Raw genomic sequence first — 23,323 nt, 5'->3', positions numbered from 1 at the left:
GCCTCCCAGGATCCCTTCAAAGCCCTCTTGGGTAAGGGGATCCACGATTCTGCTTAACTCTCAGCCAAGTTCCCTTTAAGGGGGCAAGAAAAGCTGCTAGGACCATAGGAGCGGACATTTTTCTGCCCAGCCCTGCAGTCACACGGGTGCCTCCGCATTGACAAAGGCCACACTTGAGGGCCCGAGGGGAGATGGTGAAGAAATGATGTGGGCTCAGCCACTGCATTGAGGGCCCCAGAGGCTCGCTCTCGAGAGGTCTTGAAGGAGGCCTAGGGGGCGGCGCCCAGTCCACCGGCTGGGTCCGTCCGGAGGGCCCCCGCCCCGCACCGTGAGCTCCCCGCTCGCCCTCCACTGGCCCCAGCTCCAAGCGGGAAGCCCAAACCGGTGCGGCAGCCTCCCCGAGGGCGGCAGCGATACTCGCAGGGCCGGAGTGCCCAGGCCCCAGAGCGGGGCGGCAGTGCTTGGCGCCCCACGGGACTGGAGATTCCCTCCAGCCTGGGAAGCGGAGAGGGAAACCGGCTCAGCGGGGGAGCAGTATCCGCCCGCGGCGGAGACGCGCCCCAGGCTTGGGGGGACTTTGGCCAACTTCGTGCCTCCGGGGGTCGTCGCTCGAAGCCGGCTTGAAGGCCGGGGACGCGCCCCCTCTTCACCAGCCCTCCCGCCGCCCACCGACGTCCCCAGCCCAGCGCCCCGACCAATGTGCCCGGCCTCCCATAGCCGCGACCTCGGCGTTCCGTTGTGCGCGTCACCGGAGCCCAGAGCCCCTCCCGCCGCGTCCAGACCCTCACCTGGGACATCTGCGGCCGGAAGTTGATGTCCTTGAGGTCGATGGAGCCGGGTGAGAGGTTGTGCAGTAGCTGGCACAGGAGGACGCCGTCGCGCAGCGCCTGCGCCAGGTCGAAGACCACGGCCGAGGGCCACACCACCCGGTGGTTGGGCGGCAGGACCTTGCAGTCGATCAGCCAGCGGCCGCATTGCCGCCACTGCTCCATGGCGCCCGGGCGCCCGCGGCTCGCGGCGGCCGCTGGGCCGGCTCGCTCAGGGCAGCGCTCGGGCCAAAGTGCGGCGGCCGCGGGGCATCCCGCCCGCCCGCACGGGGCTCAGCGGCCGGGGCGGGGCTTCGCGCAGGCGGCCCCGGGTCCCCGCAGCGCCGCCGCGCGTCCCTCCTCTTCCTCTTCTTCCTCCTCCTCCTCCTCCTCCTCGGGTTCCTCGCGGGCCGCTGCTCCCACCCACGTGCGGGCACCCGGCAGCGCGTGGGATCCCCCTTCACACACACAAGTCCGCTCGGGCCCCGGGCCGGGCTCCACACCGCCCGCCGCCGCAGCGCTCCGCGATCCGCCCCGCCAGGCGCCGCATTCTGCGCTCCGGGCGCCCCGCGGCGGCCGCCGCTCCTGCCCCGCCCGAGACAAAGGCCCGCGGGTCGCTCGCTCCGCGTGTCCCGCGCCTGGGCCGCCCGCGCCGCCGCCGCTTTGTTCGCCCCGCCCGCCGGCTCCGCGTTCCGCGCCCGGCGATCGGACTCCGCGGCTCGGCTGCTCCGGGACGCGGGGGGCGCGGGGGCGCGGCCACGCCGGGCGGGGTCGGGGGCGGGGCCGGCACCCTCGCCTGGCGCCTCCCCGCCGCCCAAGCGCCGCCCCCGCCCCCCCACTTCCTGCCCCGCCGCCGCCGGCGAAAGTTGCGGAGAGCGAGGGCTGCGGCGCAGGCACCAGGTCCGCACTTTGTCCGAGCGGTACCCCGACGTTTGGGGAGCTCCTCACCCAGCTGGAGCGACCTCGCCTGAGGAGTGATGGCCAGGTCGCAGCGCCTGCGCCCCCCGTGTGCCTCTGGACCTTCGTGGAGGTCAGGAGGGCGGGGCGCCCTCGCACGGCCTTTCGGAAAGTACAGACCCGCGAGGGCGCACCGGCTGGGCGCACCGGCTGGGCGCACCGGCTGGGCGCACCGGCTGGGCGCACCGGCTGGGCGCACCGGCTGGGCTGAGGCTTCTCGCCGGTGGGCATGTCAAGCTGCCTCGGCGGGATAATTCAAGGCTAGGATCACATGCGCCCAGGTCTCCTCAAAGCCTCCTTCCCGTCCTCCGCCCTAGCCAGAGCCCAAGGACGGCCCTGAGGAGCAGGCAACCGAGAAAATATGTGTCACGAGTAAGCCGCAGAGGGAAGAAGACCGGCACACGAGGTGCAGGTAGCCCCTGGGGTTGGGCGGGACAACAGTGTTACATCCCCGCTGGCGTCGTGTGACAGTGGGAGGAGCGTCAAGAACGTAAACAGCATGTTCTGTGACTGAAATTATGAGGACCAGGGTTCAGCTTTCCAGAGCACTGGTTCTTCTTGATGTGCTGCAGAGCCCTGAGCAAGTCTGAACCCTTCTTTGAGAATGGTTTCACCAACAGAGTGACCAGGCTGAACCCTGGGTCTGTATTAGCTGGGCAGCCACTCAGAGGCCCAGCCTCCCTCTCCCTTGGCTGGACTGGACAGGGTCAGAACAGGGTGGCCCCCCTTCTCACTGCAAGTCCAGAGAGGGTCCCTTGCACCCAGGGAACCTCCACCAGGTCCTGTCCTGTGAATGGCCTCTGCAGAGTCAGACTTGCCTTGTCACCTGAGGAGGAAGCATGAGGGTCAGGCCAGAGATCTGGTCGATGGGAAGGTCAAGAAGAAACCCACCCCCACCAAGTCAAATGACAGGTGAGCTGCAGCTGTCCCATAGGGCATCTGCCTCTGAGTGAGCGGAGGCACCTTTGTGAACAGCTACAGGGAAGCCACCTCCCTCAGGGAGGAGGGTTCAGTTGTCCTCAGCCAAGGCACTGGGCTGCTGGGGAACAGACAGACCCCTCCAACCTGTCCCTGAGAAACTGCAAATACTAGAGCCAGGCCAGAGCTTCAGTCTGATCCAGCAGTCTGCAGGGGTCCTCTAGGGGGAAATTCCTGCCTCCCCTTCAACAGTGAGGGGGACCCCCACTCACTCCCTCACACTTGCTCATGAGGAATGAACTGTATAAATCATCCAGAGGCCTGGCCCAGTGCCAGAGGAGTAGGGGCTTCTCTCATAGCCCCTCTCCTAAGCTCCATGCTAGCACTGCCCCATTCAGGTCTCCAGGTAGCTCTCTCAGCAAGAAAGGGGCCTCTGTCCTCCCCCCTTGGCTTTCCTGCTTGGGCAGAGAACTAAGGCCAGGCCAGGTCTGGGGCAGAAACGCACCATGGACAGTGCAGATGTTCCTCTGCTGCCCCCTGGTGGTGCTGAGGATAGAGCCACCGCAGGCCACCCAGGGGCTCCCAGGAGAGGAGGTCTTGAGGAGCCATGATCTGCAGGTTAACCTGGAAAATAGCCAGGTCAGGAGACCAGGCCTCACTGCTGGGCCATTCACAAGACCTCCCTGGTTCCCAGTTCCTGACCTGGACAGGAGGTTCTGCTGGGGATGGACGAGAAGGAAGGAATGGAAACTACTCCCAGTGTTTGCTCTGGGAGCAAGGAGCAGGTCAAAATTGCAGACTCAAAGCGCTGTAGGGAAGGCTAACAAGTGAATACTGTTTCAGAAACCCCACCCCACCTGCATCTTCCACCGTCAGCCTGTTTGCAGGCCTTCCCCAGGGCACAGGGCCTTCAGGGGGCGAGAGTCCTCCCAGACCCCTGCACCTTTGAGATGGACTCCGGGGGAGCCACATACACAGACTACCAATGAAGACTCCCAGCCAGGTTGAGCAGATGAAACCCTGGGGGGACACCAGCCCAGTTCCCCAAATGTGAAGGAGGGCTGCAGGCCACGGAAGAGGTGGCAAGAAGGAGCACACATAGGAGCAGGTGGCCTGGCTTCCAGAAAGAACCTAAGCTTGATCTGACAATTCAAGATGACACCTGCTTATGGCAAAGAGAGATGATGTGGAGGAGAGGTCCACCTAGGGGACCTAAGTGTACCTGGAGCACACATCAGCCCTAAACACCAAGGAGACCTGGGGTTTGGTTGGGGAATCCTGGGCATTGAACCACAACAGCAACATTGTCCTGGGTACTGTCACTCTCCCCAACATCAACCCATCAGCAAGTCCCAGTGACCACTTTTCCATCTTGCCTAGTTCCTGACCACTCCTGGCCCCTCCACCTACAAGGTCTAGGCCCCCCTCCTTAGGTTCCTCAACAGAAATCACTTGCTTCCACGTCACAGGGCATTTGCACCTGCTATCCCTCTGCCTGGGACTCTTCCCCTGAGAGTAGCCTGGACAGGGTTATAGCTGGCAGAACCAGAATTGGGACCCAGGTCTGAACATGAAGCCCATCCTCTCCAAGACCTCCAGCTGAGAGACTGGCTTTTGTTTTAGCAATGATATGGTTTCAAGGGAGTCAGCACAAGAGAAATCCAAGTGCATGCTGGCCAGCTCTGCCCCTGGACTTCTGCAGAGAGTCGTCTAATCCGATGGCAGCACGGGGACCAGTTTCTGAGCAGGAATGCAGTAGAGCCTGTCTTCGTGTATCACAGGTGATGGGGCTTCAGCAAAGGCTTGGACACTCTCCAGGCACACCTGCCCATCCACACTGTGCCTCTCTGGCTCCTCAGAGAACCAGGCGCTTTTTCAACCCAGGATTCCCCAATCAAACCCCAGCACTCACTGAAGGGCTCAGTCCTTTTCATCATAGGGCCACAGCTGAGGGATCCCTCGTCCCACAACCAGATCCAAGGAGCAAAGGAAGCTTGTCCTTCAGAGGAGCTCTACCAGGTCAGGGTCTTACCCTCCACTCACCCACCACCCTCCCCTGCACCATCCCTCCATATCCTTCCACCTCTTCTCCCACCTCTCTCTACCCATCCCTCAGCTCATCCCTCCCTCCAGCCCACTCTCCATCCCTCTTCCTCCCTCCATCAATCCTCCTATTCCTGAATTTATCCATCCTTCCATCCACCCCTCCAACCCACGTCCCTCCATTCATCCTCCGTCTACAAAATATTTACTGAGCCTCAGCGTTGCTGTGTGGAAAGGAAAGTGAGTATTTTCACTCTTCCCACCATGACTGAGGGAAGGGATTTTTCTCGCGTCCAAACCACATGAACACACATATTTTGCAAATTCTGTTTGAAGCTACATCATGCATGGTTACAGCTACATCAGCTGTCACAATTTCCCAGGAAATTATAGGTGTAGAAAAAGACCATCTGGCCCACCATGCCGTCAGTGTGCCTGGTTGGGATGGTGGGTATGCGGTTTCTTATATTTCATTTGAAAATGCAAAATATAGACTTTTTACTGCTAGTCACATCACCTTTCAAAATTAAGTCAAATGCCTTGTACCCTCAACTGTGGCCTCTGAGGTCTTTGCTGCCATATTCCATTGCTTGGGACTACCTGAGGCTTTCCTTGCTTCTGAGAGGGCCTGGTCCTTGATCCAGGCTGTAGGGAAGGGAGGACGAGTCTCCAGGGTGACACTCACTGGGTCAGCATGAGGCCCAGTGGCAAGGAGCAGAGAGACTGCAATTTCTACAGGAGCCCTCTGGTCACAACACCTAACAAGTGGCAGGTAAAGAGGGAGGAGGACCAAGCCCGGGTCAGCTGCTGCCAAGCATGACAGGCAGCTCAGCTGAGCCTACTCTGACTGATGGAAGTGCTAGCTTGATTGTCAGAGAGGCAGCACTGATGGTAACACAGGCAGGGAGAGCCTGGCCCTGAGCCTCACCCCGGTGTTGTGTGTCCAGGGCCGCCCTCCAACCCAGCAAGGAGGTGCCCAGTCCTGGGCCCTTCCAGGTCTCCTCTAACCATTGCCACCTCTAGGGCAGTAAGTTGGCAAACCAAAGAGATGTGCCAACCTCACCTGCTGGACCACCTCCCTGATGGACCACAGCGCTGCAACATTTTTGTCACCCAGTACCCCTGAACCACCACCCAGCCCCACCACCCCTGCCCTGGCAACCACTAATCTGTTCTCCACCCCCCATGCCATGCCCATCCAGGGCACTTCGCATCAATGGAGTCACCATGTGTGGCCGGTGGGTGGCTCTTCACCCAACACAATGCCATGCTTCACTCAGGCTGTAGCAAATACCAGTAGGAACGTCCTTAATTCATCCTAAGTGCAATCAACTCTGATAATACATATTTTAATCGAATATTCAACTATTTTCATTTTAATGTGTAAACAATAAAAAATTATCAAGAGACTCTTTACATCCCTTCTTCAGGCATCAAAATGTATTCTGTGTTTATACTACAGTACTTTTAAATTGAACCCTAAAGCATGAGATCTATATTTAGGTTGCATAAAGCTCACAGTTAAAAAAAATAGATTCTCATGCCCAAATTGTTTAAAATATACATAAAAGTTTGCCAAAAATGAAATTGAATATTGATTTTTCTCAATTAATTAAACTGAACAGTGAGTCTACTCAGGAAACACGTGTCTCCCAAAACCCAGCTTGATCACGGCCTCTTGAGGAAACCATCTCCTGGCCTCCTAAGTGTCCTCTACACCTTGCTTGGAGACTCTGTGCTGTCCACTTGGGTGTAAGATGACCTCCTCCCTGACTCCCCAGCACCTAGCACAATGTGCAGCATGAGTCCATACCTCCACCCACTCACCCACCATCCATCCATCCACCCACCCATCTATCTACCCACCCATCTATCCATCCACTCACCCGTCATCCACCCTCCATGTGTCCATCCATCTACCCACCCATCCACCCACTGCTCATTCATTTACCCACCTGTCCATCCATCCACCCACCTGCCTATCCATCTATCCACCCATGTGTCCACCCACTCATCCATCTATCTATCCATCTACTCACTTTCCCACCTACCCATCCATCTACCCACCCTCCTATGCACCCTCTTACCCGCCCACTTACCTCCCCACGCATCCACACATCCATCTATCCATGTACCCACCCATTCATCCATCCACCATGCATCTATCTATCCTTCAATCCCTCTAGCCCATCCATCAAGAAAATGCTTCCTGAGCACCTACCATGGGGAGACTGGGGACAACACAGAGCTGGCTCAGGATTGCCCGAGTCAGGAAGGAGGTGTCAGATGTGTAGGGACAGCAGAGACTGCAGGTCCTGGCCACTTGCCTCCTGGGTGGCCTAGAGAGCACCACGTTGTTTCTGAGCGGAACCCAGCCCCTGCAACGCCCACCCTCCCCCCTACAGATCCTGAGCTTCATCCTGATGCCACATGTCAACCTCCACAAACCTAGCAGAGGCCCCTATGAATGAGCCACGCAGGGCCACCAGCTGGCTGGCACTGGGGGAGGGAGCTGCCAGGGCCACCGCAGGTTTCTTGGCTCCACCTGGTGGGAGAAGATAAGGCTCCAACTGCAGCTTCTGTTGGGCCCAGGGCCAGCTCAAGCCCCTTCAAGGTGGGAGTGGCCTGGTCAGGATGGAGAGACCAGCAGGGGAGTTCTTCTGGGACTTGGAACCTCTCAGGAGTAACCTCCAAGGTCTGGCATCTCTAGCCTGTGCTTGGGGCTGGCCCTAGGAGGGTAGGGGCTCCCTCAGAGGGAAAAGACCAAGGAGGGCTCTCCTGCGCACTCTGGGCCCTTGGGTGGGTGGTCTGTGCCCAGCCTCAACATCACCTGTGTGTAAAGGGCTGGCAGAGTGCCCAGGGCAGAGGCTGCATGGCTCATGTCCTGAGACGATGCCCTACCCCAGCACTTTGGGGAGTCCAGGTTCTGGGAGTTTCCTAGGAAAAAATCTCACGGTCTCCTGTTTGATCCCAGGGAGCCCAGGGCACCCTCCAGCAGAACTTTTTTCCTTATTTTCTTCCACTTCCCCAGCTGTCCAAGCCCCCATGGGTCGATTGGCAGAAGGTAGACTGTTTCTCATGGAAATCAGTGGAGGTCCGTGGGACCACTGTGCCCTGCCACAGGGGTGGATGGTTGGGAAGTGCTTGTCCCAGGCACTCTGCCCTGCTCCCCGCCGTTCCTCACCAGGGACCTTTGACTCAGCCTGACCCAGCTGGCATGGGTCCTCCAGCCCGTCACTGCCTCGTGCAAGCTTGGGAGTGACCCTCAGGGGTTCCCACTCACACACCCAACCCTGGGACCCAGCACAAGTCAGCCCCATGGTGGCACGCACATCCTCCAACACCAACAGGAGCCAGCACCCCCACCGGAGGGACATTTTAACTTGAGTCTCGCCAGGCAACACATCATTATTATTTCTCCTTCCCCTGACCTCCTGTCTCTTGATCTGTCTGGTGCCTATCACATGCCTATAATCCCAGTGACTCGGGAGGCAGAGGCAGGAGGATCGTAAATTTGAGGACAGCCTCAGCAACTTAGCAAGACCCTGTCTCAAAGATAAATTTAAAGAAGAAAAGAAAGAAAAAATATCTACCCACCCTCCTATGCACCCTCCTACCTGCCCACTTACCTCCCCACGCATCCACACATCCATCTATCCATGTACCCACCCACTCATCCATCCACCGTGTGTCTATCCTTCTATCCCTCTAGCCCATCCATCAAGAAAATGCTTCCTGAGCACCTACCATGGGGAGACTGGGGACATATCTTCTGGTAGTGCTATCACATAAACCCCAAACATCTGTTTCCAGGGCTGGACACTCAGTGATCTTTGCTGACAGCTAATGGCACCAGACACCTACAACCCAAGGGTACCAACATCTCCTACTATATTGGCCAAAGAAAGGCAAGGGACCCCTTCAAGCCACAGTCCAGGAGGGGCCTGACGCCTGCTAGCCACCCCGATCACCTCTCCTTCCAGCAAAGCCGATCCTGCTGGGCCCCCAGTGTCCAGTGCTGTCCTGCCCAGTCCTCTCTCTGAGCAGTTGGTGCCCAGAGGGCTCAGGGAAGTCACTTGCGGCCAGCTCGCAGGGACTGGCCGCCCTTTGCCCAGCTGGTTGCTGGCTGTGGGCAGAGGGCTGGATCCTTGGCAAGAGACAGCAACCATCCCTGCCTCCCCAAGGTGGGAAGATGAGCTACCTCAGAAAAGAACATTGCGGCGGCTGTGTATTTCAGATGCTGCTACGGTTGGGCAGGGAGCGGGGTGGCCCTAAGAACCCTAGAAATGCATGGCGGCTGCAGGGAGCGCCAATACACCCAAGGACAAGGACAGCAGCAGACTGCAGAGGGTGACCCAGCCCCCTTCCAGGCAGAGGAAGGAAAGTTAGGTGGCCCGGAGGCAGGCACAGAGGGACACTTCATTTATCCTGGCTCTAGCTGCGAGAAGCCGGCCCACACCACAACTGCGGGGCCTGAGCTCTCCAGCCCAGCACCAGGCCTGACTGGGGAGGCTGGATCCCAAGACCCGGCGGGGACGCCAAGGCAGCACCCTGGGAAATCCTAAGTGCTGATCCCCTGAAATAGGCAGAGCCCGCACAGCCCTGCCTGGAGGCCACCCAGAGCTCAGGCCACAGAACCTATGCCCAGAACTAAACTTCAGGACATCTTAGGTTTTATTCTCCTTCTTGAGCCATTTTTTAAAATCCCACTACAGAGCCGTATCAGAACTCTCAGGCCCCTTATTCCTCTCCTCCTGTACTATTCCTCTTCCTCCTCCCCCCACTTCTTCTTCTTTCCCCCCATTTCTGGGTTCTCCAGAGACTGTGATTGAGCTCAACTTCCCAGATGACCAGAGGGGAAATTTTAATTCAATATTTTGCCTTTTTTCCTCATTCCCTAAACAAGCAGTATTTTCATTGCTTTTAGTTCATGACCGAGCCAAATAATCGATCCCAGAATCACCCCCAAACCATCGACCTCAGAATCACCAATCTCTATGTTAGGGTTTACAGTGGAGTGAATGTTGGACCCCAAAAAGATATGCCTCATCATATCCCTGACCTCTGAGAGCCTGATCTTATTTGGAAAAAGGGTCTTGGCTGATGTAATTAACCTAGGATTTTGAGATGAAAGGATCATCCTAGATTATCTGAATAAGCCGGAAATCCAATGATGCATCCTTACTAGGGACACATGGAGGCTGGGGTGCAGCTCAGAAAAGAAGGAGCCGTGGGACCCCAGAGGCCGAGGCAGAGAAGAAGCCACAAGCCGAGGAAGTCCAGCCATCCCAGCAACCACCAGCATCCAGGAGGAAGGCCAGAACAAAATCCCCCCCAGGCCTTGCCAGCATACTTAAGGCCCAGGTTTGATCCCCATCACTGAAAAAGAATCCCCCGGAACCTCAGCAGGGAGGGAGACCCTGCCTGCAAATTAATTTTAGACTTCTTATAACAATGGCCCCTTTCATGCTGCTGGGCCCTTGGCAGCTTACTTTAAAACTAACCTCTTTTCCCTTCCTCTTCCCCCTCTTCCCCTCCCCAACCATGGCAGAAGCAAGATGGACATTCTCCTGTGCCAAGTCCAGTTATCTGCCCTTCCACTCACTGTCCACGGGAATAAAGGGACTCCAGACCTGGAGACTGGAACAACAGCTCTTTCAAGGACACAAGTTAAACATTAATCAGATCCACCGATAATGCTACCTGGAAAACAGACCTTGCGTCCCTCTTTGTAAAAGGCGCCTGTCCCCTGGCAGTCAGACAGCAGCCTCTGTGACACCAGTCCCTGTTGCCCTTCTCCTTTGCTAGCAAAATGAAAAAATCTTCATATTTCTTCTTCCTTTTTCTAAAAACTCCTTATTATTCCCAGAGACTTGGAAAACTGAGGCAACAGGATCACAAATTCAAAGCCAGCCACAGCAACTTAGCAAGGCCCTCAGAAACTTAGGAGACCCTGTCTAAAAAAAAAGGCTGGGTATGTGGCTCGGTGATAGAGCATCCCTCAATTCGATCCCCAATACCAAAATAAAAACCTGTGGACTGACAGGCAGGTTCTCTGTCCCTTGCACACACCTCCATGACATTAGGGCAGAATGGGCCTTGAGCTAACTGGGGTAGACCCTTCTGCTCTAAAGGGAAAACGCTCTCTCTGTAGGGAGTGTGAGACAGGCCTGGGGACACTGAACACCATAAAGTTTGCTATTTTTAACAAGAATCAGATGGGTTTGGGTTAGTTTTATCTTTTGGTTCTGGGGATTGATTCCAGGGATGCTGAACCACTGAGCCACATCCCCAGCCCTTTTTTTATATATTTTATTTAGAGACAGAGTCTTGCTGAGTTGCTAAGTACCTTGTGAAGTTGCTGAGGCTGGCTTTGAACTCAAGATCCTCCTGCCTCAGCCTCCCAAGCTGCTGGGATTACACACATGTGCCACTGCACCTGGCTTCAGCTACAAGCCATTGGATACTCTCCTGAGCTACAAAATAGTTTATTCTGACAGTTTCTGTCCATTTTTCCTTTGCCTTTACAAAGGGGCAGAGCTGGGAGTCCTTGCTCACGGGACCCACTGGTGTCCCTGTGCATGCAAAGCGAGCACTCTACCAGCTGAGCTGTGACCCCATCCCAAGCACACTTTTTTGTTTGTTTGTTTCCAGTGCTGGGGATCATGCCAGGCCCCTGAATGTGCTTGGCTAGTGCTCCACCACCGTCCAGAACTCTCTTTTAAAAACTGCTGTGTTGTTGGACTGGGGTTGTGGCTCAGTGGTAGAGCGTTCACCTAGCATGTGAGAGACCCTGGGTTCGATCCTCAGCACCACATAAAAATAAATAAATAAAAGGTATTTAAACTACACCTAAAAATTTTTAAAAAAAGAAAAACACACTGTGTTGAGATGTGACTCACATACCATGTGATCCACCTGTTTGTACAACCCAAGGCTCTGCAGTAGAGTCACGGGCCGTGTGACATCACGTCTGATTTCAGAGCCTGACTGAGCCTCCCAGAGCCCGTCCCCTTGCTCCCGTTCTCCTCCACGCTCTCTCGCAGCCTAAGCTGCCACTAACCCCTCCGTCTCCGCCTCGGAGAGCTCTTTGCCCCTTCTCCTAAAGAGTCCACGCCTGCTTAACAGGTCATGGGTACCCTGGGAGGGGGAGATGCAGGCTCAGCCCCGACAACAACACAGACTCCCTGGTCACTGCCTGACCGGCCATCGCTGAGCGCCAGCGTGGCGCCATCGCCTGTGGAAGCAGCCTGCAGGGGCGGCCGCCAGAGGCACAGACTTCGCCCACGTGGAGGGATGAGGGATGACGATCATTCTCACTGGAATAGCCGTGCAGCCATCCCTGCCCTGGACTCCTCCATCCTGTGCTTGGGAATGTCTGCTGACCACCACGGTCATTCTCTGTGACATGGATCCACAAGGATCTCACTCTTGAGCAAGATGTGCCACAATGGCCTCTGCCCAGGGAAGTCGCCAGCCTCTCCATGGGCCCTGCCACCCAGAAGAGCCTGTGCAGTAGGCTGACCCCTGGGGAGTTTGGTGTGCACCCCTGGGGGGCACCAGTGTGAGGCTGGAGATCCTCTTTCCTGGATGAAGCTCATGCTTGAACCAGAGGCGGACCGGAGCCAGCTGCAGTGAGCTCTGCCCGTGACAGCTCCGCTGCTCGCTGGCCCCTTGACCGTGTGCACACTTGTCTCTAGCTGCTCTTTTACCCCTCGTTTCCCTGTTGAGGTCAGCGACTGTTGCTGAAAGTTAACTTTGTGGTTTAGTCTCAGGTAAAAGCAAATCTGGGCAGGAGAGATAAGAAGAGCAATTCACAGCCCAGAAGAGGGAGCTCAGACTGGGGACTCACCGCTCTTTCCTGGGGTGGTGGAGGACAGACTGTTTCACACCTGCAGGAAAGTAGTTGTGTCCTGTGAGGTACAAAATTGTTTTGCTTTTGAAATGTGGAAGTACAAAGCCATGACGAAATGTACACATGGAAAGAATAGATCGAGGGGTGGACTTGCCAGGTGCCATTGCCTGTCACCTCGGGCCCTTCACCCAAACACGTCTCTGTGCATCTCTTATGCTCTGCTCTGTGATGCAGGGACAGGGGTCCTGCAAACCTCAGTGACCCTTGGCGGGTACCTGCGTGTTCAGCTCCATCAGAAGGGAGCTAGGTGTCGCCTTGCAGAGGAACGGGAGCGGCTGCCTGTCTCTCTTCCGCCTGCTCCTGGCTTCCCCAGGGCCACGGTCCCCTGGACTCCCTCACCTTGGGAGCAGCAGGGTGCATCCTGCTCCCTTGTGCCTTGTTTCCTAAAGCAGTTGAATCTAGTTTGTCGTTTTCCCAACGTGCACAAGATCCACTTTATCATGTCGCCCCACTCAGGGACACCAGCCCCAACTCTCTGGCGCCTTCCTCTGAGCTCCAGGTCCAGACCTCCCAGGACCCTCTTTAAACAAATCCTCTTTAGAGCTTTAGAGTTTTACAAAGTAGTTGAGTTCATCCCCCCCAAAAAAAAAGAACTCATACAGGCATGGAATTCGATTTCAGCTCATCATCCTCCCCTTTTCTCTCCTATCTCCTCCCCTGGGAGGCTGCTTTTAACCAAAGACCCCAAGACAGCCAGCACACCCCCTGGGGTCCCACCTCTGTCTCTTCAAGTTTCCATTAATCCAACCTCTTGTACTGGTCCCCATCCTTAGGGGTGGTGGTGGTTACCTGTTGCATTTGCTATCTTTAAGATGTATTCAGGTTCTTTTTTATTCTGGAAGTTATATATTGAACAACTTTGGACTTATATATTATTTCTTATATTAACTGCTGTCCATCCAAATGAAAGGTATACTTGCTTTCATCCAGCAGGACTCCGACTGATGTAAGTCCCTTATCAATCACATTTATTTGCAAACCAAGAAATCTCAAACAAGGTTAAAGCAAAGATCCTTTTATTCTGGAGCAGAATATATTTTTCAAACCCAGTTGAACTAGAATGAATGAACGCTCCACAGAGGTGGAGCAGGTCTGAGGCTTTCCTAACAAAAAGGAACAGTCTTTAGAGAAGTTAAACAGGACTGAGGTAACCCTGGAACTTGGACTCCAACTCGGTCCTGGTTGGTTGTAAATTTTCTAAGTCCAGCTGAAGAGGCAGACTGGTCAATTTAGTGTTCTCAACCTTGTAAAGTATTATTAGCCTCCAGAAAAGTATTCCCTCTGGAAGATCCAGCTCTAGAAAATTTACCCCTTTGGGAAAATTTCAAAAGCTCACAGAAAAACTTTTGCTCTTTATTTTTTAACCATCTGCAGCCATCTTCACATTTACCTGGTTGATTACAAATTTCTTTCTCACATTCAGCAGCTTTCCTTTTCACTCCTGAGAAGGATATTTTGAATAAGCTTTTATAATCTTAGAGTGGCTTCCGAGTTGCAGAAAAGCCTCGGGGATGGTGAGAGTTCCCATGAGCCCCCACCCAACGTTCTGCATGGGGTGGTCTTGCAATAGCCTGACCCACTTGGTACCACTCAGGAGCCCACAGGGACACAGCAGCACTCCCTGAAGTCAGGCTTTATCGGGACTTCCTCAGTTCCACCCATGCCCTCCTTCTGCCTCAGGACCCCAGGCCAGCACATGGCCTTAGTCACCCCACCTCCTGAGCCCCTCTAGACCACCAGATTCTCAGACCTTCCCAGCTTTTGATTTCCCAGCTTTTTGGTTTTCTGTTTGTTTGTTTGTTTGTTTGTTGATTGGGTTTTTTCCTTTTGTTTTGTTTTTGTAAAACACGTTCAAGATTTTACTTTACTTTTCTATTGGATGATTTACATACTTGCCTCGCCTTTTCTTTAAGTTAGTGCCACAGTATTCCACAATAAACTACTTTAAGACCTGATTCCGTGGAGATTGGAATGAAATGGCAAAAAAAAAAAAAAAAAAAAAAAAAAAAAACCAAAAAAAATTTTAACCTCCTGTTGCTTTTTGAAAACCCAACACCCGGGCTGGGGATGTGGTCGGGGCAGAGCCTCACCTAGCCAGCTTGCTGGAGGCCCTGGGATCTATGCCCAGTACCACAAAAACAAACAACACGCCCTTTCACCAATTATATTCCAGCAAAAACACACAGTCTGCTCCGTGTGTGCAGAGCTTCCTGGGGACCAGCCTTCTCCTCCACCAGGCAAGGGGCAGCGCGGGTCAGCCGCTCAACACACTGGAAGGGGGTCTCCACTTATTTTCAGGAGGCCCGGATAGGAGGACCGTCTAGAAATCCAGAGGTCCAGGCTCCACCCAGCTCCTAGCGCACACTGGCGACCAGCCTGCGTGCTCGCCTGGTGAACAGGCCCCAGAGGGATGCCATCCGCAGTCACCGTGTCTTGTCGCCCGCTGGACCTCCGTGGCTGACCTGTAGGCCAGATGCTCTGCTCTGGATAGTCCGCCTTGGGGACAAAGGCGAGCAGCCAGGTGGGGTCATCGTGGCTAAGAGCAGCGGGCAGCAGTCCTGCCAGCTGTTCTCCGAGACAACAATGCACACTCAGAGTGGAAGGACATCGGTTGCCAGAGTTGCAAACTGTGCGCTTTTCGAGGCCTGGGCAATGACCCTGGCCAGGGGGCTCCCACTGCAGAAGCTGGCCCGCACCAGGGCCACAGACGCCGATGTCAGTGGAGCAAGAAGGTACCATGCAGCTCCGCCTGGCCTCATCCACTTTCCACTTTCTGGGGTGGCCAGGAAACCCTGCCTGCAAGGTCCCAGGTCCTGGAGCCAGAAGCCTTTTAACTTTCGGCGTGCGTGCGTGCGCTCTGCGCCAGCACTTCCCGGGAGCGCCCGTGGGCGACCCGGAGACGGGCCTCCGCTCACCTTTCTTCCAGCTGCAGACTGGAGGCCTTGCGGTCCGCAGGAGACCGTGGGGCTCTGGACACCCGCTCGTGCGCATGCTCCTTGAGTGCCGGGGTTGGGGAGTGTGGGGCTTGGGGCTGGGCATAGAGGACTCTGGCTAGCCGTCGGAGCAGGCTGTGTGGCAGAAGCCCAGGCCGGAACCTCACATTTCTTTGCCCTCCCTCCCTCGCTCTCCTCCCCACCTCCTTGCCTTCCCCCTTCTCCCCTCCTCTTCCTCCCCCCAACTCCCCTCACCTCCCTCTTCTCTCTCTAGGTTTTCGTTTTCCTTTTTTCAGTACTGGGGCTTGAACCCTGAAACACTCCACCACTGACCACATCTTCAGCCCTTTTTATTATTTATTTTGAGACAGGATCTTGCTGACTTGCTGAGGCTGGCCTCGAACTTGTGACCCTCCTGCCTCAGCCTCCTGGGTTTCAGGGACCATAGGAATGAGTCCGGTTCCTGAACTGCACATTTAAGAGTGAGGAGAAAGAACGGCCGAGGCAGGAGCACTGGCAGCTCCTGTAGGGTACAGGCCTCCAGGGGTCATGGCTGGTGCTGACCCTGAGCGAGGACTACCATCAGGTTTTCCCCTGTACACAGATCCTGCCTCCTGCTACCCCCACCGCATCCCGTGGGAGGAAGTCCCCGGCACAGCCTACATGGAGGAAGACAGAACATGTGCAAACTTTATTTAGAATTCTTCTCCACGAGTTCTGCAATCTTCAATCAGCCTTTCCCAGGAGTACTGCCTGCTGTTTTGGAAAATGGTGTTAGAAACCAAGATTCCTCACGTTTGTCGCCGCACGGTGCCACTGCTCCTAAGTGCCTAGGAAGCCAAGGCCTTTAGTGCGCAGCAGGCTGCTCTGGAACCAGCGTCAGTGTGTCCTATGTCCATATGCAACCCTCTCCATCTAGCTGCAATTCCTTGTCGCTGCTCTGGAACCAGCGTCAGTGTGTCCTATGTCCATATGCAACCCTCTCCATCTAGCTGCAATTCCTTGTCGCTGCTCTGGAACCAGCGTCAGTGTGTCCTATGTCCATATGCAACCCTCTCCATCTAGCTGCAATTCCTTGTCGCTGCTCTGGAACCAGCGTCAGTGTGTCCTATGTCCATATGCAACCCTCTCCATCTAGCTGCAATTCCTTGTCGCTGCTCTGGAACCAGCGTCAGTGTGTCCTATGTCCATATGCAATCCTCTCCATCTAGCTGCAATTCCTTGTCGCAGAGCACTCTGACCTCTGTCCCTTGCTGGCGGCTGCTGAGAGCCACAGCCCAGTCGGAATTTGCCAGTAGTATTGATTGACAGGCGAGGCATTACTATCCAGCCTGTGCTGCTACTTTGCAGTTCTCACGCTACTTTGGAGTTCTCCTGGGGATTCCCGGGGATTCCCGGAGAGTTCCCATTGGTTGGGGAAGTGCAGGAGGAGGGACTTCCGGCAGATATTTCCGGCTGCTGGTTCCTGGAGGAGCTGCATGGCATTCCTGGAGGATTCCCATGGAGTGTGTGTGAAGTGTTTTGGTGGAGTTCAAAAATAAAGTTTGTTTCTGCTTCAGTGGCTCCTGGTTTGTGCCCAGCCAGACTGCGGCATTTGGCGGCCCGTGGGGGGAACACCTGAAGCTCCGAGGTAAGTGAAATTGCTCGCCCCTAAGGGAAGGCAAGAGAATGGGTGACCATTTCAAAAAACAATGTGTTCTTGTTTTGATTTATTTTGTTTTTGTTTCAAGCTGCCTATCTCTAGAACTTTCTCAGGCAAACTGGGAAAAATGGTTGGCTCAAGGTCTGAAGTTGTTTGCCCCTGAGGAAGACATAGAAATAGACCACAAATGCATGTCAAGAAAATAGGAAAATTGGGGCTGGGGATGTGGCTCAAGCGGTAGAGCATCGTCTGGCATGCGTACGGCCCAGGTTCGATCCTCAGCACCACATACAAAGAAAGATGTGTCTGCCAAAAAACTAAAAATAAATAATATTAAAAAAAAGAAAAGAAAATAGGAAAATTGATACAACGATTTTTTATTCCATTTTTGTTTCATTCCGTTTCGGTTTTATTTTGTGTTATCTTATTGGGTTCCGTTATCTTTATAGTAGATTAGAAATTAGTAAAAAACAAACTGAAAGAGTGTTAAGTAAATTGTTAGAGGTTCAGACCATGGAGAAAGACATTTTAGAACAAGCAAAAGAGAAGGTCTCTCAAGCTAGTCAGACAGAGGAAGAAAATTTAAAGGAAGAAAACTTAGAGGAGAAACAGCTATTAGGGAAAAAGCTACAACAGGAGGCTGCTACTAACACTGTTCTATCACCAGAGGGCATAATTCAACCAACACATCCACCTATGGAGACAGCTGAGTGGCCCTCAACCCCTGTAGTTGATAGATGGGATCCTGAGACAGGACCTCAAAGATTAGCATGCCCTGTACTAGAGCAGGCAGGAGGGCAGGGAATTCACCATGCTTTAGATTTCAAAACAGTAAAGCAGTTAAAGGAGGCTGTAACAACCTATGGTCCTCAAGCACCCATCACTGTAAGCATGGTCAAATCCATTACCAACTTGGACATGACACCAGCAGATTGGGCTAGTATGTGTAAATCTGCGCTAAAGATTGGAGGACAATATTTGGAGGAAGGACAATATTTGTTATGGAAGTTTGCCAATGAGGAATTTTTCATGGAGACGGCTAGGTGAAATGCAGCAGCCGGTTACCCTCAAAGAAATCTAGATATGTTGTTAGGAAAAGGACCTTATGAGGGTCAATGGCAACAAATTGAATATGATCCTGCTGTATATGCACAAATTACTGCAGATGCAGTTAGGGCATGGAAGACTTTACAAGGACATGGAGATTTACAAGGTCAATTATCTAAGGTAATACAGGGAGCTAATGAACCTTATGCTGAATTTGTAGATAGGCTTATTCAAACAGCTACCAGAGTTTTGGGGGATACTGAACAAGCAATGGCATTAATTAAACAACTGGCTTATGACCAAGCAAATCGTTGGTGCAGAGAGGTCATTAGACCATGGAAACATGGAGATTTAAATACATATATTAAATTATGTAGAGACACTAATGAACAAGGGCAAGTCTTGGCAGCTACAGTACAACAGGCTTTAGATGCCAGGCCAAAAACATGCTACAATTGTGGACAAACAGGACATTTTAAAAGGAATTGCCCCAAAGGAGGAGGGCTTAACAAAGCTAGGTATCAAAGGGGTAGAATACCGGGTATTTGCCCACGATGCCATAGAGGGAGACATTGGGCTAATGAATGCCGTTCTCAAACCACCATAGAGGGTACTCCGTTATCAAAAAATGGACAAGGACCAGGTATTTATCCACGATATCATGGAGAAAGGCATCAGGCTCCATTTCCAAAAAACGGACAGGGGGGCTCAATGCTCCGGGGCCCATGACCACAAATATACGGGGCCCTGGAGGAACCCAGAAACACAATGGAGGAACCCAGCAACACCATCAGGGTAGTGCCCAGGACACATTATCCATCAGATCTCTCATCAGACAAACCAGAAGGAGAGCAGGGTTGGACATCCGCGCCTCCGCCAGAGCAGTACTAACTCCAGAGATGGGAGTTCAAATCATTCCTACAGGAGTAAAAGGACCTTTTCCCCAAGGAACAGTAGGCTTATTGTTAGGACGCAGTACTTCTACTCTAAAAGGACTTATGATAAGTCCTGGGGTAATTGATCCCGATTATGAAGGTGAAATAAAAATTATAGCTAGTTCTCCAAAGGGTATATCAGTAATTTCACCAGGAGATAGAATAGCACAGTTATTAATAATACCCAGCCTACATGATAAAATTTCCAGCAATACTATAGAAAGAGGTTCCAGGGGATTAGGCTCCACAGGTGTAGATTGGGCTATGCTGTCTTTAAATTTAGATTCTCACCCAATGCTAAAACTAAATATTCAAGGACATGAATTTAATGGGCTAGTTGATATAGGTGCAGACCTTAGCATCATCTCTCATCAAGAATGGCCAAAACATTGGCCATTACAACAAGCCACTCAAACATTTCAAGGCCTAGGAGTGGCAACTAATCCCCATAGAAGTGCAATGGTATTAGATTGGAAGGATCCTGAAGGATGTGAAGGAACTATACAGCCATATGTACTGGATCATCTTCCTATAAATTTATGGGGACGAGATGTCCTAGATCAATTAGGACTAACATTAACAAATAACATCAATCCAAATGCGCCCACTATTAGGGCTAAACAAGGTTTCAGGAAAGAAAAAAGATTAGGAGAACAAGAACAAGGTATAGCAGCACCAATTCAAATAGATCAAGAAATAAATAGACATGGATTGGGTTTTCAGAAGGGGTCACTGAGACAATAAAAATCACTTGGAAATCAGAAAGACCAGTATGGGTTCCTCAGTGGCCCCTGACTAAAGAAAAGATACAAGCAGCCCATGACCTGGTCAAACAACAATTAGTGGAGGGACATATACAACCTTCCGTATCTCCCTATAATACTACCATTTTTGTCATTAATAAGAAATCTGGTAAATGGAGATTATTGCAAGATTTAAGAGCCATTAATAATGAGATGGTTATTATGGGACCTGCTCAATCAGGGATTCCTCAATTGTCTGCTTTGCCAAAAACCTGGTATGTTTTAGCTATAGATATTAAAGATTGTTTTTTTTTTTTCAATTCCAATTCATCCTGAGGATAGTCCACGTTTTGCATTTACTATCCCTGCACTGAATCATGAAGGTCCTGATCAGAGATATGAATGGAAAGTACTCCCTCAAGGGATGGCTAACAGCCCAACTATGTGTCAAATTTATGTTAACAAAGCAATCCAGCCACTTAGAAATCAAAATCCTGAACTACAAATATTTCACTATATGGACGATGTATTGTTAGCACACAAAGATAAAAACACATTGCTAAAATGTTATGCCACACTCACACATTTATTAAAAAATTATAATCTAGAGATAGCAATACATAAAGTACAATTAAATTTTCCAATTAATTATTTAGGAGTTCTATTATCCTCAACCATGTTCCGTCCACCAAAAATTAAAATACGAGTAGATCAACTCAAATCACTTAACGACTTTCAAAAGTTATTAGGAGACATAAATTGGATAAGGTCTTATCTAGGCATACCAACAGGAGAGTTGGGACCTTTATTTGATATCCTAAAAGGTCCATCAGATCCAAATTTGCTGAGGGCCATTACCAAGTAGGAATGACGCATCGATTTCCTTGCCAGTTTACCCCATGTTAAATTTGCTGTGACCTTGCATGTGTGTTTGAGAAAGATGACCCTACTCAAGGACGAGGGTGGATCCAGGATTAGGGTGTATCCTGCAGTTTGAGGAAGTATAGTATCCCAGTCCTTGGGTTTAGGGCGTTCCCAGTTTAAGACCTTGGGTTTTAGGGAAGTTCGATGTTGAGGATTATTGCTGCTGGAAATAGGGCGTTCCTGCTACCTGAGCTCCCGTTGAGCTCTCCTGAGATTCAGAGAGCATTTTGGGAAAAAAGCCTCGTGTAGTAGGTGAATTGGGTGGCAGCAGAACTGGGATTGCCCCAGAACGTGTGTGGAGGCCGGTGTGAGTTCGGGAATAAAGAATTGCTGTTTGAATCTACAAAGCTATGTGGTGGCTCGTGATTCTGTGCCCAGCCAAGACTGCGGCACAAATTCACCCCACATGTTAACGCCTGAAGCAAGAAAGACATTAAAAATCATTGAAACATATATGGAAAATATGCATTTGGATAGAACTGATATAAGTTTGCCTTTATTATTTATTGTACTACCAACAAAAAATATTCCTACAGGAGTATTTTGGCAAGAAGGTCCATTATTATGGATACATTTATCTTATTCTCCTAACACTATTCTTACTAGGTATCCTGAGGCTGTAGGACAATTAATACTCAAAGGAATAAGAGCAGCAAAGGGAGTGTTTGGAATTTCTCCCAATAAAATTATTACTCCATATACCATGGATCAAATTGATGAGTTAGCTAATGAGTTAAATACTTGGGCAATAATCATGTGCTAATCTAATGTTTCATTTGATAACCACTTACCATCTAATCCTTTATTGTCTTTTTGGTCGTTGCATCCTGTAATTTTTCCAAAAATGACAAGAAAAACCCATATCATGAATGCTCCAAATATATTCACTGATGGGTCAAATAATAGTACAGCAGCAATAGTTACCCCTGATCAAACTTTTACATTTTTAGTACCCAAACAATCAGCTCAAAAGGTAGAGCGTAATGCAGTATTACAAGATTTTGTGATGTTTAAAGATTCTGTATTTAATTTATTTTCCGATAGTCAGTGTATAGTTAATGGTATAGTATCCCTTGAAGATGCTGGTAGGATTTCCCCTTCCTCTACTCTTTTCTCTTTGTTTTCCACTATACAAAGTCTAATCTGGGACAGAAAAGATCCATTCTTTATAGAACATATCAGGGCACATACAGGATTGCCTGGAGCCCTTAGTTTGGGCAATGATTTAGCAGATAAAACTACACATGACATACATATTTTTTCTATGCTAGAAGAAACTACAAATTTTCATAAATCCTTCCATGTCAATGCAAATACTTTAAAAAAGTATTTTAAAATAACTAAGGAACAAGCCAGACAAATAATAAAACAATGTCAAAATTGTGTGACCTTTTTACCACAAGCTAATCTTGGAGTCAATCCTAGAGGACTGATACCTAACCATGTTTGGCAGATGGACGTCACACACTTGCCAGAATCTGGAAAATTAAAATATTTGCATGTTACAGTTGATACTTCTTCCGGATTTTTTATGGGCTCCCTTCATGCTGGAGGAAAAAACTAAAGACATTATAGTTCATTGCTTACAAAATTTTGCCACTGTGGGCATTCCAAAACAGTTAAAAACAGATAATGGCCCTGGTTATACTTCTACCTCTTTTAAACAATTTTGCTCATCATTTGGCATTACTCATATAACAGGAATCCCATACAATCCACAGGGACAAGGCATAGTTGAAAGAACTCATCAAACTATTAAAATGTACTTATTAAAGCAAAAAGAGGGACTTGGGAAGGGGTATATTTTCCCCAAAGATAAACTTAAAATAACCCTTTTTACTCTAAACTTTTTAAATTTGGATTTATCAGGGCTTAGTGCTGTGGAAAGGCACATGTGTCCAAAAAATGTACATAAGCCCAAGGTACTTTGGAAGGATATTCTAACAGGACAATGGAAAGGTCCTGACCCAGTGATTGTCTGGAGTCAGGGGTCTGTTTGTGTGTTTCCACAGGGAGAACAGCAGCTGATTTGGATTCCAGAGAGAGTAACTAAAGCGATTTCTACAGACCAAAAAGAAGATGACTTGGCTCAAATCCATAACAGCTGATATCCAGAACTTCAGTTTAGCTATCCTTACATCTGCGACAGTGGTTCTCCCACACCTAGAGGCTAATGAATAATGAACACCATTAAAGCCTATTTCAAATGTAAAAAAAAAAAAACCTTGGGGCTTGCTTGTGGGAATACCTTCAGACCCATATGCAAGTTACAGGAAGAAGAATGGGATATCCAAAAAAGAGTCAAACCTAGGTGGTAACCAGGATGCTTTTTTCAACATCTATTTTTGCCTCAGTCTGGCTGGGCACGAATAACCGAGCCGCCACAAAGCCTCATAGGTTCAAACAGCCACTACTTTATTTCAACTCCCACCGGCACTGCACATGCGCTTTTCCACCAAT

General features: G+C 51.2%; 1 protein-coding gene across 9 annotated transcripts in view; it reads right to left on the bottom strand.

Annotated features, from left to right (window-relative positions):
- VAV2 (vav guanine nucleotide exchange factor 2) overlaps positions 1–1,569 on the bottom strand; it is a 156,014-nt gene extending 154,445 nt beyond the window's left edge. For 2 of the 9 annotated variants that reach the window (XM_081278992.1, XM_081278995.1), the window contains exon 1: positions 789–1,569. In XM_081278992.1, coding sequence (XP_081135118.1) covers positions 789–992 — 204 coding nt within the window. In that variant the 5' untranslated portion in view covers positions 993–1,569. The remainder of the gene's footprint in view (positions 1–788) is intronic. The other 7 variants (XM_081278996.1, XM_081278994.1, XR_014020391.1 and 4 more) reach the window with 6 other exon arrangements.
- Between the last annotated feature and the right edge of the window lie 21,754 nt (positions 1,570–23,323).

This window comes from Spermophilus citellus (genome assembly GCF_964194105.1).
Source record: "Spermophilus citellus genome assembly, chromosome: 2".
NCBI classification, from domain to species: domain Eukaryota; kingdom Metazoa; phylum Chordata; class Mammalia; order Rodentia; family Sciuridae; genus Spermophilus; species Spermophilus citellus.
Note: the sequence above shows the minus strand (reverse complement) of the source record. Positions and strands in the feature narration are given on the sequence as shown.